Source organism: Aquarana catesbeiana, linkage group LG02, assembly GCF_042186555.1.
Source record: "Aquarana catesbeiana isolate 2022-GZ linkage group LG02, ASM4218655v1, whole genome shotgun sequence".
Taxonomy (NCBI): Eukaryota; Metazoa; Chordata; class Amphibia; order Anura; family Ranidae; genus Aquarana; species Aquarana catesbeiana.
Genome location: NC_133325.1, coordinates 778567828 through 778584121, shown reverse-complemented (window position 1 = coordinate 778584121; position 16294 = coordinate 778567828). Strand labels below are relative to the sequence as shown.

Here is a 16294-nt window from a genome sequence, read left to right as displayed (position 1 = left end):
TAATTATATTTTTAAAATTTGTTTATTTGTTAAAAAGTTTTTTTTTTTTTTTAGTAGATTAATTCTGTTTCGGTAGATCACATTTTATTAGTTAACAAACGTTTTAGTAGATCAATTAAAAAAAAAAGTTTTAGTAGATCCATTTTTTTTTAAGCAGATCAAATATTATTGTTTTATTTATTTTATTTGTTAATTAGTTCAAAAATGTTTTTTAGTAGATCAATCTTTTTTTTTTAAGCAGATCGAATTTTATTATTTTTTATTATTACTTTATTAGTTCAAAACATTTTTTAATAGGTCATTATTTTTAAGCAGATCAAATTTTATTATTTTTTATTATTACTTTATTAGTTCAAGACATTTTTTAATAGGTCGGTTTTTTTTTTAAGTAGATCACATTTTATTAGTTCCAAAATTTTAGTTTTTTACTGGATGATTTCTTTTTGATGTATATCAATTTTGTATTAATTTTTTAGTTAAAAAATTTTTTTAGCAGATTTTTTTTTTTTTAGTAAATTCAATTCAATAATTATTTTTTTTTTGGGCTCCCCCCCCGGAGGAACATGCAGACTCCATGCAGATACCGTCCTCCATGGAAGAGGCCTCTTCTCTGTATATTTCATGAACTGAGAAAAATAAAAATAATATTTCACGCAGGGTCACACAGGGAAGACATATTGAGTAATGATCTAAAAGGAAATTCATGACCCAAATTATTAGGGGCGCTTGGCGATAAAATAATGATTTGGTGGTGGGAATAAATTACCCGGGAAGAGAATAAGCGTCCCCTCGTTATATACGGCCCTTTCAATAAAACGCGTTGAGATGACGCATAAATCACGGGCGTTAATGCACTGATTGATTTTAATATGTATTGTGTGATATTTATGGCGCCGGTGATATACGGTCATCTAATGTGTCATCATATGAGAGATATTGATGGAGTGTCCCCACCCCCCTCCCCCGATAGTCATTTCCACTTTAACGTGGATTATTGGCGTTTGATGAATTTTATGCTAAATGTGCTGATTAGTAATTACGCCCCTAAATCACCGATGGCGTTTCCGATCATTACGCTGCTTTTTTTAAAAATTTCTGTTTTATATTTATTACATATGAATTGACTTTTATGACTTTTATGTGAATACGCCGAGTTTTATTCTCATTAGTCAGCGATGTCAGTTTTTGGTGTTTCAGCATAGAGAAGGATCGTTCGGTGTTCGTACGACCGCACACACGTGTGCTTGTCTACCGGGGGGGGGGGGAGATTATTCTTTTTTTTTTTTGCGCACGACTGTGAAATGACGACAAACTTCACTACTTAAAATTGTGCATTAGTGATACTTTTTCTGACATTTGTTGTTTACAAGTAAAAATCTGTATTTTTTTTTTTTTTGCTAGAAAATTACTTAGAACATCCACACATTATATATATAGTCAGACTAGTATATATATATATATATATATATATATATATATATATATATATATATATATATATCTCTCTATATATATATATATATATCTCTCTCTATATATATCTCTATATATATCTCTATATCTATCTCTATATATATATCTCTATCTATCTATCTATCTATCTATCTATCTATCTATCTATCTATCTATCTATCTATCTATCTATCTATCTATCTATCTATACACACACGTACATACATACATACATACACACACACACACATATCTTTATCTCTATATATATATATATATATATATATATATATATATATCTCTCTCTCTCTGTATATATATACAGTATCTCACAAAAGTAAGTACACCCCTCACATTTTTGTAAATATTTTCTTCTATCTTTTCATGTGACAACACTGAAGAAATGACACTTTGCTACAATGTAAAGTAGTGAGTGTACAGCTTGTATAACAGTGTAAATTTGCTGTCCCCTCAAAATAACTCAACACACAGCCATTAATGTCTAAACCACTGGCAACAAAAGTGAGTACACCCCTAAGTGAAAATGTTAAAATTGGGCCCAAAGTGTCAATATTTTGTGTGGCCACCATTATTTTCCAGCACTGCCTTAACCCTCTTGGGCATGGAGATCACCAGAGCTTCACAGGTTGTCACTGGAGTCCTCTTCTACTCCTCCATGATGACATCACAGAGCTGGTGGATGTTAGAGACCTTGTGCTCCTCCACCTTCTGTTTGAAGATGCCCCACAGATGATCAATAGGGTTTCGGTCTGGAGACATGCTTGGCCAGTCCATCACCTTTACCCTCAGCTTCTTTAGCAAGGTAGTGGTCATCTTGGAGGCGTGTTTGGGGTCGTTATCATGTTGGAATACTGCCCTGCGGTCCAGTCTCTGAAGGGAGGGGATCATGCTCTGCTTCAGTATATCACAGTACATGTTGGCATTCATGGTTCCCTCAATGAACTGTAGCTCCCCAGTGCCGGTGTTCTGTTGAGAAGTGCCCCCCATCGAATAGTGCCCGGTATGTACGGAGCATGCGCCGTACAGAACAGCACAACAGCTGATTTGCCGATCAGCTGGGCTGACATGCGCACATCGTAGGAGATATCTCTCGATGGCAGATACCATTTCACAGGCACAATTTAAACCTATACAAACAACGGGGGAGACCGTAGTTCTCATATTGTGCATCGCTGCTGCTGGGGGGACAGCTAGTGGCCGTGTTGAAGAGCTGGTTTTGTCTGTGTTGCAAGCCGCCCTTTGACGCAGGCAAAACCAGCCGTTCAACACAGCAAACCCGCCCCGCAACACAGACAAAACCGGACCGTCAGCACACTGTAAAGCCGCCCCCCAACAGCGAGGCACAATGTGAGATCTACGGTCTCCCCCCGCTGTTTGTATAGGTTTCAGTTGTGGCCGTAAAATGGTATCTCCCATTGAGAGATGCCTCCTACGATGTTTGTTTACACCCTGGTGACGTCAGTGTTAATTTTAGCAGCAAATTACGATTTAGTTTTAGTCTTAGGACTACGACGGCATTTTAGTTTTAGTCCCATTTTAGTCTTCTGCAATTGTTTTAGTTTTAGACGTATTTAGTCGACTAAATCTCCAGTAAATTTTAGTCAACTAAAATGTCCTACGTTTTAGTCGACTAAAATCTCTAGTACATTTTAGTTGACTAAAACTAATTTTAGTCGTCAAAAATCCAATGGGTGTAATTAAATTGTAGTGCATTAGTTAACATTTCTCTACAATTTCCAAACTCATTATATACAGCTGGAGTGAAAAATCTATTATGTTATTATTTATGGTATTTGGGTATGAACATGCACTACAGACCAGTGTTCATTTTGAAGTCAAATTTCAATTTAGTTTTAGTCTTTTGACTAAAATGGCATTTTAGTTTTAGTTGCATTTTAGTCATCTCATTTGTTTTATTTTTAGTCGTATTTTAGTCGACTAAAATAGCATTCATTTAGTCAACTAAAATGTTTTAGTCATTTTAGTTGACTAAATTAACACTGGGTCACGTCACTTCAGCTGATCAGCAAATCAGCTGGAGTGCGGCTCCATCCTGCGCATGCGCAAGCACTATTCGATGGGGGGCACTTCTCAACAGAACACCGGCAGCACTCATGCAGCCCCAGACCATGACACTCCCACCACAATGCTTGACTGTAGACAAGACACACTTGTCTTTGTACTCCTCACCTGGTTACCACCACACACGCTTGTCACCATCTGAACCAAATAAGTTTATCTTGGTCTCATCAGACCACAGAACATGGTTCCAGTAATCCATGTCCTTAGTCTGCTTGTCTTCAGCAAAGTGTTTGCGGGCTTTCTTGTGCATCATCTTTAGAAGAGGCTTCCTTCTGGGATGACAGCCATGCAGACCAATTTGATGCAGTGTGCGGCGTATGGTCTGAGCACTGACAGGCTGACCCCCCACCCCTTCAACCTCTGCAGCAATGCTGGCAGCACTCATACGTCTATTTCCCCCCAAAAATTCTACAGGTTACCAGTTTAGAGTTACAGAGGAGATCTAGTGTTAGACTTTTTGCTCTCGCTCTAATCTTCACAGAGATACCTCACATGTGTGGTGCAAACACTTAAAATAAGAAAAATTTAATTCATTTTATAAAATTTTTTTTATTTTTTACACTGTCCCATAAAAAAAAAATGTGATCACTTTTATTGTTGTCACAGGGAAGGTAAACATCCCAAACTTGTGATAACAATACAGCATGACATGACTTCTTTATGGAGTTATCTGGGGTCTAAAAAAAACCCCAGATCTCTCCTCTACCCTTAAAAGCAAAAGGTTAAAAACAAAAAAAAAATTTTGCTTTAAGAAAAAAAAAAAAAAAAAAAAAAAAAAAGCATGGCCCAAAAACTGGAAGTGACGTGATGACGTCGCTCCAGTCCTCCAAGGGCATAGAGATGAGTGGTGGCCATGTTGCCACCGCTTATCTCTATGGGAAGACACTGCCGGCCCCGGATGGTTCCCGGGCTCAGTGATCGGTAATGTAAGCTCAGGAGGGGGCTCCTCTCCCGCCGCTTCTAAAAGTGATCGCGCGGCAAATCCGCTGCAGGGATCAATTTTATCTGAAAGAGAATCACCTAAGGAAAAGGAAATGCCGGTGTTATGGCCTCTAGCTGCAGCCATTGCCCCGGTACTTAACGTCAAAGTAATGCTGTATTTTCCCAGTTAGGCGGTCAGCGAGTGGTTAAAAGCCTTTACAGGTTATCAGTTTAGAGTTCCGTTCACATATATGCGAATTGGATGCGTTTTGATCCGTATCCGATTTGCATGACATGTGAATTAAACCAGTTTCTATGGAGCCGGTTCACATATGTCCGGTGCAGTGCAGCGGTGCGTTTTTTGAGCACTGCGGTTCAGATGTGAATTCCAAGCTATTGCCTTCTATGGGATCGCATCGGAATAGTACATCGAATCAGTTTTGGACACAAATTCAATCCAAAAAAAAAAAAAAAACTTTGTGGGCCCCCCAATCAAGGTTTTAAGAGGAACCCCACGCCAAAATTTAAAAAAAAAATGGCGTGGGCCCTCCCCAAAATGCATACCAGACCCTTATGCAGCCTGGCAGGTCAGGAAAGGGACAAGCGAGCGCCCCCCCCACTTCTGAACCATGCCAGGCCACATGCCCTCAACATGGGGGGGTGCTTTGGGGCGGGGGGGGACTCTGCCCTCCCCCCACCCCAAAGCACCTTGTCCCCATGTTGACGGGGACAAGGGCCTCTTCGCCACAATCCTGGGCTGTGGTTGTGGAGGTCTGTGGGTGGGGGGCTTATCACAATCTGGAAGCCCCCTTTAACAAGCGGGAGCCCCCAGATCCCAGCCCCCCCCCCCCCCATGTGAGTACATTGTACCCCTACTCATTCACCAAAAAAAGTGTCAAAAAGTAATAAAAATACAGACATTAAAAAAAAAAAAAAAAACAATGTCCTCAGATCCATCGTCAATCACAATGCCCGCCGGACCCAAAAAAACAAAAAACAAAACCCACCCAGGAGGAAGTCTACCTTCTGCCTGCTTCACCATGTGACAGAACTAAAATAGGTTAGGGGTGGGGCCACCCAGCAACATCACAGGCTAGCCCCGCCCCCTGCGATGTCACTGACCCAGCATGCCCTGGTCGGTGATGTCACAGGGGAGCGATGTGGACCATCAACATGCCCCCTGCCTCAAAGCAAGCAACCCTCATGTTGAGGGCACATGGCCTGGTATGGTTCAGGAGGGGGGAGGGGCCTGCCAGGCTGTTTTACCCGGATAAGGGCCTGGTATGGATTGGAGAGGACCCCCACGCCATTTTTTTTTTTTTACATTACAATTTTACATTCAGCTGTCAGCGGGGAACAGAGGCGGAGTCATCCGATCCTAAGGACGAGGCGGCCGATCCTTAACAAACCAGCTAATGTTAAGGACGCCATTGGCCGCCAGCTCCAAAAATTTTCATCTGAACCGCATCTAAATTCCCAGCTGAACCGCTGCTGAGGAAATTTACATACCGGACATATGTGAACCCGGCCATAGGGCCCTAGAATTGCGCTCACTCCGACGTTCACGGCGATATCTCACGCCTATAAGTGTATGTACACTTTTACATTTTTTTTTTTTAACTTTTTAATGGACATGTGTACTGACAAAAAATTTGTTCGTTTACGTTTCATTCTTTTTTTGCTTTTTTCGGAAATTCGAACATTTGCAATTTGGAAATTCGAGAATTCGGATTTTCAAATTGTCGAATTTCTGATTTTTCCGAATTTCGAATTTTCAAATTTTAGAATTTCCAATTTTTGAATTTCCGAATTTTTGAATTTCCGAATTTCAAATTTCCGAATTTTTGGATTTTCGTAATTTGAAAATTCAAAAATCTGTAAAATTCAAAATAATAACTAACTAATAATAACTAACTGTTAAATTATAGGTATTGGAATTTCCTTTCAAATTTGGCTGTTAGAAAACGTAACGAATACAGAATTTATCTGAAGTTACGAATTATCCAAAATAACGAATGCCGCATCCACAGCAATTTTTAAGTTTTACCACGGATTCTCAATTGGATTTAGGTCTGGACTTTGACTGGGCCATTCTAACACATGAATATGCTTTGATCTAAACCATTCCATTGTAGCTCTGGCTGTATGTTTAGGGTCGTTGTCCTGCTGGAAGGTGAACCTCCGCCCCAGTCTCAAGTCTTTTGCAGACTCTTATGCCCCGTACACACGGTCGGACATTGATCGGACATTCCGACAACAAAATCCTAGGATTTTTTCCGATGGATGTTGGCTCAAACTTGTCTTGCATACACACGGTCACACAAAGTTGTCGGAAAATCCGATCGTTCTGAACGCGGTGATGTGAAACACGTACGTCGGGACTATAAACGGGGCAGTGGCCAATAGCTTTCTATAACTTTGTGTGTCGGATTTGTGTACACACGATTGGAAATTCCGACAACTTTTTTTGTTGTCGGAAAATTTTATAGCCTGCTCTCAAACTTTGTGTGTCGGAAAATCGATGGGAAACGTGTGATGGAGCCCACACACGGTCGGAATTTCCGACAACAAGGTCCTATCACACATTTTCCGTAGGAAAACCCGACCGTGTGTACGGGGCATAACAGGTTTTCTTCTAATGCAGCGTACACACGAGCGGACTTTACGGCAGACTTTGCCCGGCGGATGGGATTTGGTCGGACAATTCAATCGTGTGTGGGCTCCAGCAGACTTTGTTTTCTCAAAAGTTGGACAGACTTAGATTTGAAACATGTTTTAAATCTATCCGTTGAACTCGAGTCCGGTCGAAAAGTCCGCTCGTCTGTATGCTAGTTCAACGGACAAAAAGCCATGCTAGGGCAGCTATTGGCTACTGGCTATGAACTTCCTTGTTTTAGTCCGGTTGTACGTCATCACGTACGAATTCGACGGACTTTGGTGGATTGTGTGTAGGCAAGTCCGTTCATTCAAAAAGTCCGTCATAAAGTCCGTCGAAAAGTCCGCCGGGCAAAGTCTGCCGTAAAGTCCGCTCGTGTGTACGTGGCATAAGATTGCCCTGTATTTGGCTCCATCCATCTTTCCATCAACTCTGACCAGCTTCCCTGTCCCTGCTGAAGAAAAGCATCCCCACAACATGAGACTGCCACCACCATGTTTCACAGTGGGGATGGTGTGTTCAGGGTGATGTGCAGTGTTAGTTTTCCGCCACACATAGTGTTTTGCTTTTAGGCCAAAAAGTTCAATTTTGGTCTCATCTGACCAGAGCACCTTCTTCCACATGTTTGCTGTGTCCCCCACATGGCTTCTCACAAACTGCAAATGAGACTTCTTATGACTTTCTTTCACCAATGTCTTTCTTCTTCCCACTCTTCCATAAAGGTCAGATTTGTGGAGAACACGACTAATAGTTGTCCTGTGGACAGATTCTCCCACCTGAGCTGTGGATCTCTGCAGCTCCTCCAGAGTTCCCATGGACCTCTTGGCTCTTCTCTGATGAATGGTCTCCTTGCCCGGCCTGTCAGTTTAGGTGGACGGCCATGTCTTGGTAGGTTTGCAGTTGTGCCATACTCTTTCCATTTTCGGATGATGGATTGAACAGAGCTCTGTGAGATGTTCAAAGCTTGGGATATTTTTTTATAACCTAACCCTGCTTTATACTTCTCCACAACTTTATCCCTGACCTCTCTGGTGTGTTCCTTGGCCTTCATGATTTTGTTTGTTCACTAAGGTTCTCTAACAAACCTCTGAGGGCTTCACAGAACAGCTGTATTTATACTGAGATTAAATTACACACAGGTGGACTCTATTTACTAATTAGGTGACTTCTGAAGGCAATTGGTTCCATTAGATTTTAGTTAGGGGTATCAGAGTAAAGAGGGCTGAATACAAATGTACACCACACTTTTCACATATTTATTTGTAAAATTTGAAAACCATTTATCATTTTCCTTCCACTTCACAATTATGTGCCCCTTAGTGTTGGTCTATCACATAAAATCCCAATAAAATACATTTACGTTTTTGGTTTTAACATAACAAAATGTGGAAAATGTCAAGGGGTATGAATACTTTTTCAAGGCACTGTATAACATTCTGCAGCAAAACTGACATTTCTAAAGAAAAAAAAAAACGAGTCAAATCCCATTTTAAAAATGGGTTTAAAAGGCATTTGGTGCAGAAAAGTGGATTGTATCCTTTATGTAATATATTTAAAGTGATATTACATCCAAAAGCAAGCATTTTATTATATTGCAGCTTGCCAGTTCCTAGATGTCATGGCTGCATTAGTTTTCTTTTTTTAGGCTTTCTTTCCTATATTTTTTACCTGCTGATCCAGCCAATAAGTCTGTAGTTTTTCAAAAAGACAAGCTGTCCTGCAAATCTAGCAGTTAAAGAGTTGAGACCAACCATTTACCACTGGCAGGGGTGCTTACAATGATCAGCTTTTATTTATCCATGTAAATCCTTTATCCCAAAGGAAAAAAAAACGGTATGTTGTATTATAAAGTATTAGCTGGAGTTCAGTTTCATTTTGTTAGTGTATCTAAATCTGCTAGTACATCTACCCCCCCCCCCCCCCCACAGACTGGCAATGCTGCTGCCCAAATGTGCCCCATGTGCTCCTTCCTCCAGACTGCAGGCACTTTATTACAGGAGGTTTGTTGCTGGACAGATCCCCGTCTTCTGATCTTCGTCTGCATGTTAATGATTCTTCTGGCACGCCAGGTTCGTGATCGACCAAACCATGGACCGCTGTTATGTGCCGCGGAGTTCCACAGGTCCCGATCTTTGTAATCTTTCATGTGATGATTTGTCACCATTATTGGATTTGTTTTTGTTTGTTTTTCTTCTGAGATTGCAGTAGGATTTGCTGTGGTGGGGTCGGTTGGTAGAGCTGTGATCGTTCTTTGGGGACATGTCTGGAGATACTATAAATTGTATTCATAGTCAAGTAACATTTAACGCCTTTACTAATCTGCTGTATGTTTCTTTTTCAGAACACCAACAACATGGATGATGTGATAGAAAGTGCGCCCACCAGGCTGCCAGATGGAGAGTGGGTAGGTATGACACCTGGGTGGGTAGGGCTGCAGTGATTATACTGCAGGTTGGAGACAACGCATAGCAGCAAACACAGCATGTTCATGTCTCATTAACTATTTCTATCTTACGCTGTTATACAGTTTACACATATGGCGTTGGTAGAATATTCTCTTACCAACTAACTATTGCCCACAATGAAAGCTCCCCGCTCCCACTATTTGCTCAGCTGAGTAGTAGTAGTAGTAGTGAAGACTGGTTGGCCTCCTCTACAGCCTAACCCCCAATTTTTACTTATCCGAGCCTCTTATCTTGTGACTCTTCCGGTAGTGAAGCCTGGTGATCCACCACTATAGTCCCCCTCCATTTTTTACTAACCTGAGTTAGCTGTTATGTGGCCCTCAGTGGTGTCTTTTCAGGTTGTGAAGACTGGTGGTCCACCACTATAGTCCCCCTCAACTTTTTACTAGTTTGAGCCAGCTGTTATGCAACTCTCCATGGCGCCTCTGGTAGTGAAGACTGATGGTTCACCACTATAGTCCCCCTCCACTTTTTACTAGCCTGAGTCAGCTGTCATGTGGCCCTCTATGGTGTATTTTCTGGTTGAGAAGATTGGTGGTCCACCATTATAGTCCCCCTCCACTTTTTACTAACCTTAGTCAGCTGTTATGTGACTCTCCATGGCGCCTCTGGTAGTGAAGACTGATGGTCCACCACTATAGTCCCCCTCCACTTTTTACTAGCCTGAGTCAGCTGTCAGGTGGCCCTATATGGTGTATTTTCTGGTTGAGAAAATTGGTGGTCCACCACTATAGTCCCCCTCCACTTTTCATTAGCCTGAGTCACTTGTCACGTGGCCCTCTATGGTGTATTGTCTGGTTGAGAAAATTGGTGGTCCACCACTATAGTCCCCCTCCACTTTTTACTAGCCTGAGTCAGCTGTCATGTGACCCTCTATGGCGACTCTTACAGTTGTGAAGACTGATGGTCCACCATTATAGTCCCCCTCCACTCTTTATTTGCCTGAGTCAGCTGTCATGTGACCCTCTATGGTGATTTTTTCAGTTGTGCAGACTGGTGGTCCACCACTATAGTCCCCCTCCACTTTTTACTAGCCTGAGTCAGCTGTCATGGGACCATCTATGGCGACTCTTTCAGTTGTGAAGACTTGTGGTTCACCACTATAGTCCCCCTCCACTTTTTGCTAGCCCGAGTCAGCTGTCACTGTCATGTGACCCTCAATGGCGCCCCCTTCCAGTTGTGAAGACTGGTGGTCCACTACTATAGTCCCCCCTCCACTCTTTACTAACCTGAGTCAGCTGTCATGTGGCCCTCTATGGTGTCTTTTCTGATTGAGAAGACTGGTGGTCCATCATTATAGTCCCCCTCCACTTTTTACCAACCTGAGTCAGCTGTCATGTGACTCTCCATGGCAACTCTTCCGAAAGTGAAAACTGGTGGTCCACCACTACAGTCCCTCTCTAGTTTTTACTAACCTTAGTCAGCTGTCATGTGACCCTCTATGGCAGGGGCATCAAACTCATTTTTTTATGTGTCCACATCAGCATTATGGTTGCCCTATAGTCCCTCCCACATTTTATCCAATTTTTATTTTTATTTTATTTAAGTCAACTGTTTTGCGATCCTTCATGGTTGCCTTTTCTGGTTGTGAAGTCTTAGGATCCACAACTATAGTCCCCCCCCCCCCCCCCACTTCTTATTAACCTGAGTCAGATGTAATGTGACCCTCTATGGTGTCTTTTCTGCTTGTGAAGACTGGTAGTGGACCATTATAGTCCCCCTCCCCCCACATTTACACATTTACCCCCTTAGTCAGCTGTCATGTGACCCTTTATGGTTGCCTCTTCTGGTAGTTTTTTATTCACTTGAGTCAGGGATCATGTGACCCTCCATGCTTGGCCCACAGCTAACGTTCCTTCAAATTTATATTCACCTAATTCAGCTGTCTTGTGAACCTCCTTGGTGCCTCTTCCAGTAGTGAAGACTGGTGATCCACCACTATAGCCCTCCCACATTTTATCCACCTGATCCAGTTGATATGTGACCCGCCATGGTGGCCCACTCTGTAGTGAAGACTGGTGATCCAGCGCTACAGCCCCCCCCCCCCACATTTTACCACCTGAGTCAGCTGTTATGTGACCCACCATGGTGGCCTACTCTGGTAAGGAAGACTGGTGGTCCACCACTACACCCCCCTTCTTTTTTACTTACCTGAGTCAGCTGTCATGTGATCCCCATAATTTCTCTTCCAGTAGTGAAGACTGGTGGTCCACCACTACATTCCCCCCTACTTTTGTACTCGAGTCAGCTGTCATGTAACGTGCCATGGTGGCCTACTCTGTTAGTGAAGACTGTTGGTTCACCGCTACAGTCCTCCACCTCCCACATTTTACCCACCCGAGTCAGCTGTTATGTGACCGGCCATGGTGGCCTACTCTGGTAGTAAAGACTGGTGGTCTACTGCTACATCTCTACATACCTGAGTCAGCTGTCATGTGACCCCCATAATGCCTCTTCCAGTAGTGAAGATTGGTGGTCCACTACTGCAGTCCCCCTCCACTTTTTACTAACATTTCCTGAGTTAGCTGTCCTGTGACTCTTTGTGGTGCCTCTCCCAGTAGTGAAGTCTGGTGGTCCACCCCTACTGCCCCCCCTCCCCCCACACTTTTCTGCTTACTGAGTGAGTCGTCACATGATCCGCCATGTCGCATCTTTGGAGTGAACATCAGTGATCCACTGCTGCAGTCCTCCACCACAAGATCTTGCTGCCACGCCTCATCAGAACATTAGCGCACTGCAGCTGGAGTCTTTGGTACTTGTGAGGACCCTGCAGATGGACATACAATAGGAGGTGTCATGACACCAGGCAGTGATGTGGGCACCTGAAACCCCTCCAACTCTGCAGTCCAAAAGAAAGAAAAAAACATTCAAACATGGAAGGAAGCCAGACCAAAAGATAAAGATTCCAAATGAAATGATTGGTATTTTGCTAAAAGATATCCAGCCGGAGATGTTAACCCCTTCCCAGCCATTAGCGTAATTAGTACAGTGACAGTTTATAGTATTATCACTGATAGACTTGTAAATAAAGAGTGCAGTGCCGAAAAATTCATTAGTTTTCGTTTCATTTGTTTTTTGTTTTGTTTTTTTCGTTTTTCGGGTCATTCGTTATGATCAAAATTCGTAAATTTGAAAAATCGTAAATTGAAAAATCCGAAAATTCTGAAATTCGAAAATTCGGAAATTTGAAAAATCGTAAATTGAAAAATCCGAAAGTTTGTAAATTCAAAAATCCCTAAATTCGAAAGAACGAAAATCCGAAAATTCAACATAATAACTAACTATTAAATTATAGGTATTGAAATTTCCTTTCCAAATTTGGCTATTAGTGAATGTAACAATTACAAATTATCCAAAATAACAAATTATCTAAAATATCAAATGCCGCATCTAAACGAATGGAACGGAACAAATTAATAATAATAATAATAATAAAAAGCTTGTTATTTATTATTATTGATTCGTTACGTTCAATTCGTTTAGATACGGCATTTCGTTATTTTGGATAATTCGTAACTTTGGATAAATTCGTATTTGTTACGTTCACTAACAGCCAAATTTGAAAGGAAATTCCAATACCTTTAATTTAATAGTTAGTAATAGTTAAATTATTATTAGTTATTATTTCAGATTTTAGAATTTTCAAATTTTCGTTCTCATTTTAAAATTTTCGTTCTTTTGAATTTTCGTTCTTATTTTTGGATTTTCGAATGTTCGAATTTTCGAACATTCGAATTTACGAATATTCACAAAAATTTGTTAAACGGGTTTTTACTCTTTCGGATATTTCCGAATTAACGAATTTGTTGAAATTCGTTAAAAAAATAATTCGGAACTAAATTAATTGCACTTGTCTAATCACTGATCACTGTATTAGTGTCACTAGTGATGTCAGTGGCAGCTAGCCAGTTACCACTTAGCGTTAGTTAGTGTCAGATTGCCCACCGCACTATCACAGTCCCATTATAAGTCGCTGATCACCGTCATTACTAGTATATTCATTTTTTATTTATTTTTTTAATTCCAATATATATTCTATAGTTTGTAGACGCTATAACTGTCATGCAAACCAATTAATATTCACTTATTGGGATTTTTTTTTTTTTTTTTTAACCAAAGACATGTAGCAAAATACATTTTGGCATAAATTTATGAAGAAATTAGATTTTTCAATTTTTTTTATTGGATATTTTTTATAGCAGAAAGTAAAAAAATCTTGTTTTTTAAAAGAAAAATTGTCTTTCTTCAAAAATATGATCAAATACCACCAAAAGAAAGCTCTATTTGCATAAAAAAAGATACAAATGTAGTTTGGGTAGAGTGTTGTATGACCGCGCAATCACCAGTTAAAGTAGCACAGTGCTGAATAGCAAAAACTGGCCTGGTCATGAAGTGGGGTAAATCTTCTGGAGCTGAGATGGTTAATTGGAGGTAACATTTTACTTGCATTTAACGATGATTTATCGTCTCCTACACAGGCGGGTGTGGATATTCCTGATGGTCCCCTTCCTGACAACTTCCCCCAAGAACAAGTAAGTGGATTTTATATTAGACATGTGCAATTCGTTTAGTTCCGAATTAGTTTTTTAATGAATTTTGACAAATTCGTTAATTCCGAAATTTCCGAGTTTCCGAATTTTTCAATTTCCGAAATTTTGAATTTCCGAATTTCGATTTTCCGAATTTTTGACATTTCAGAAATTCGGGATTTTGGGAATTGGAAATTCGGAAATTCAGAAAATGGAAATTTCAGAAATTCTAAATTTTGGAAATTTGAAATTCAAAAAATTCGAAATTTCGGGAATTGCAAAATTTTGGAAATTGGAACATTTCGGAAATTAGGAAATTTCAATATTCAGTTGGTACGTGACCTGCCATGGTGGCCTAATCAGTAGTGAAGACTGGTGATCCAGCACTACAGCCCCCCCCCCCACATTTTACCCACCCTCAGTCAGCTGTTATGTGACCTGCCATGGTGGCCTACTCTGGTAAGGTAGACTGGTGGTCCACCACTACACCCCCCCTTCTTTTTTACTCAGCTGTCATGTGACCCCCATAATGCCTTTTCCAGTAGTGAAGACTGGTGGTCCACCACTACATCCCCCCCCTACTTTTGAGTCAGCTGTCATGTGACCTGCCATGGTGGCCTACTCTGTTAGTGAAGACTGTTGGTTCACCGCTACAGTCCTCCGCCTCCCACATTTTTTCCACCCGAGTTAGCTGTTCTGTGACCGGCCATGGGGGCCTACTCTGGTAGTAAAGACTGGTGGTCCACTGCTACATCTCTTCTTACCTGAGTCAGCTGTTATGTGACCCCCATAATGCCTCTTCCAGTAGTGAAGATTGGTGGTCCACTACTGCAGTCCCCCTCCACTTTTTATTAACCTTGCCTGAGTTAGCTGTCCTGTGACTCTTTGTGGTGCCTCTCCCAGTAGTGAAGTCTGGTGGTCCACCCCTACTGCCTCCCCTCCCCCCACACTTTTCTGCTTACTGAGTGAGTCGTCACATGATCCTCCATGTCGCACCTTTGGAGTGAACATCAGTGATCCACTGCTGCAGTCCTCCACCACAAGATCTTGCTGCCACGCCTCATCAGAACATTAGCGCACTGCAGCTGGAGTCTTTGGTACTTGTGAGGACCCTGCAGATGGACATACAATAGGAGGTGTCATGACACCAGGCAGTGATGTGGGCACCTGAAACCCCTCCAACTCTGCAGTCCAAAAGAAAGAAAAAAAAACATTCAAACATGGAAGGAAGCCAGACCAAAAGATAAAGATTCCAAATTAATTGATTGGTATTTTGCTAAAAGATATCCAGCCCGAGATGTTAACCCCTTCCCAGCCAGTGTCATTAGTACAGTGACAGTGTATAGTATTATCACTGATAGACTTGTAAATAAAGAGTGCAGTGCCGAAAAATTCATTAGTTTTCGTTTTTGTTTCATTGTTTTTTTTTTTTCGTTTTTCGGGTCATTCTTTATGATCAAAATTTGTAAATTCGTAAATTCAAAAAATGGTAAATTCGAAAATTCAGAAATTCAAAAATCCAGGAAATTCGAAAGAAGGAAAATCCGAAAATTCAAAATAATAACTAACTAATAATAACTAACTATTAAATTATAGGTATTTAAATTTCCTTTCCAAACTTGGATGTTAGTGAACGTAACGAATACGAAGTTATGAATTATCCGAAATAATGAATGCCGTATCTAAATGAATGGAACGGAACAAATTAATAATAACTAATAATAAAAAGCCTGTTAATTATTATTATTAATTTGTTACATTCAGTTCGTTTAGATACGGCATTTGTTATTTTGGATAATTCGTGACTTCGGTTCAATCCGTATTCGTTACGTTCAACAGCCAAATTTGAAAGGTAATTCCAATACCTATAATTTAATATTTAGTAATAGTTAAGTTATAATTAGTTAGTTATTATTTCAGATTTTAGAATTTTCAGGTTTTCGAATTTTTGGATTTTCGTTCTAATTTTCTAATTTTCGTTATTTTCAATTATCGTTCTTATTTTTGGATTTTCAAATTATTGGATTTTTGAATTTCAAATTTCTGAAATTTCAAACTTTCAAATTTACAATTTTTTGAATATTCCAATTTACAAATTTTCACAAAAATTCGTTAAACAGGTTTTCACTAATTCGGATATTTCCGAATTAACAAATTTGTTGAAATTC

At 40.6% G+C, this 16294-nt stretch overlaps 1 protein-coding gene across 2 annotated transcripts in view; it reads left to right on the top strand.

The window, feature by feature from the left end:
* TEX55 (testis expressed 55) overlaps nt 1–16294 on the top strand; it is a 96450-nt gene that overhangs the window by 1416 nt on the left and 78740 nt on the right. The window contains exons 2-3 of one of the 2 annotated variants that reach the window (XM_073618077.1): nt 9474–9536; nt 14076–14129. In XM_073618077.1, coding sequence (XP_073474178.1) covers nt 9486–9536; nt 14076–14129 — 105 coding nt within the window. In that variant the 5' untranslated portion in view covers nt 9474–9485. The remainder of the gene's footprint in view (nt 1–9473; nt 9537–14075; nt 14130–16294) is intronic. The other variant, XM_073618078.1, reaches the window with a different exon arrangement.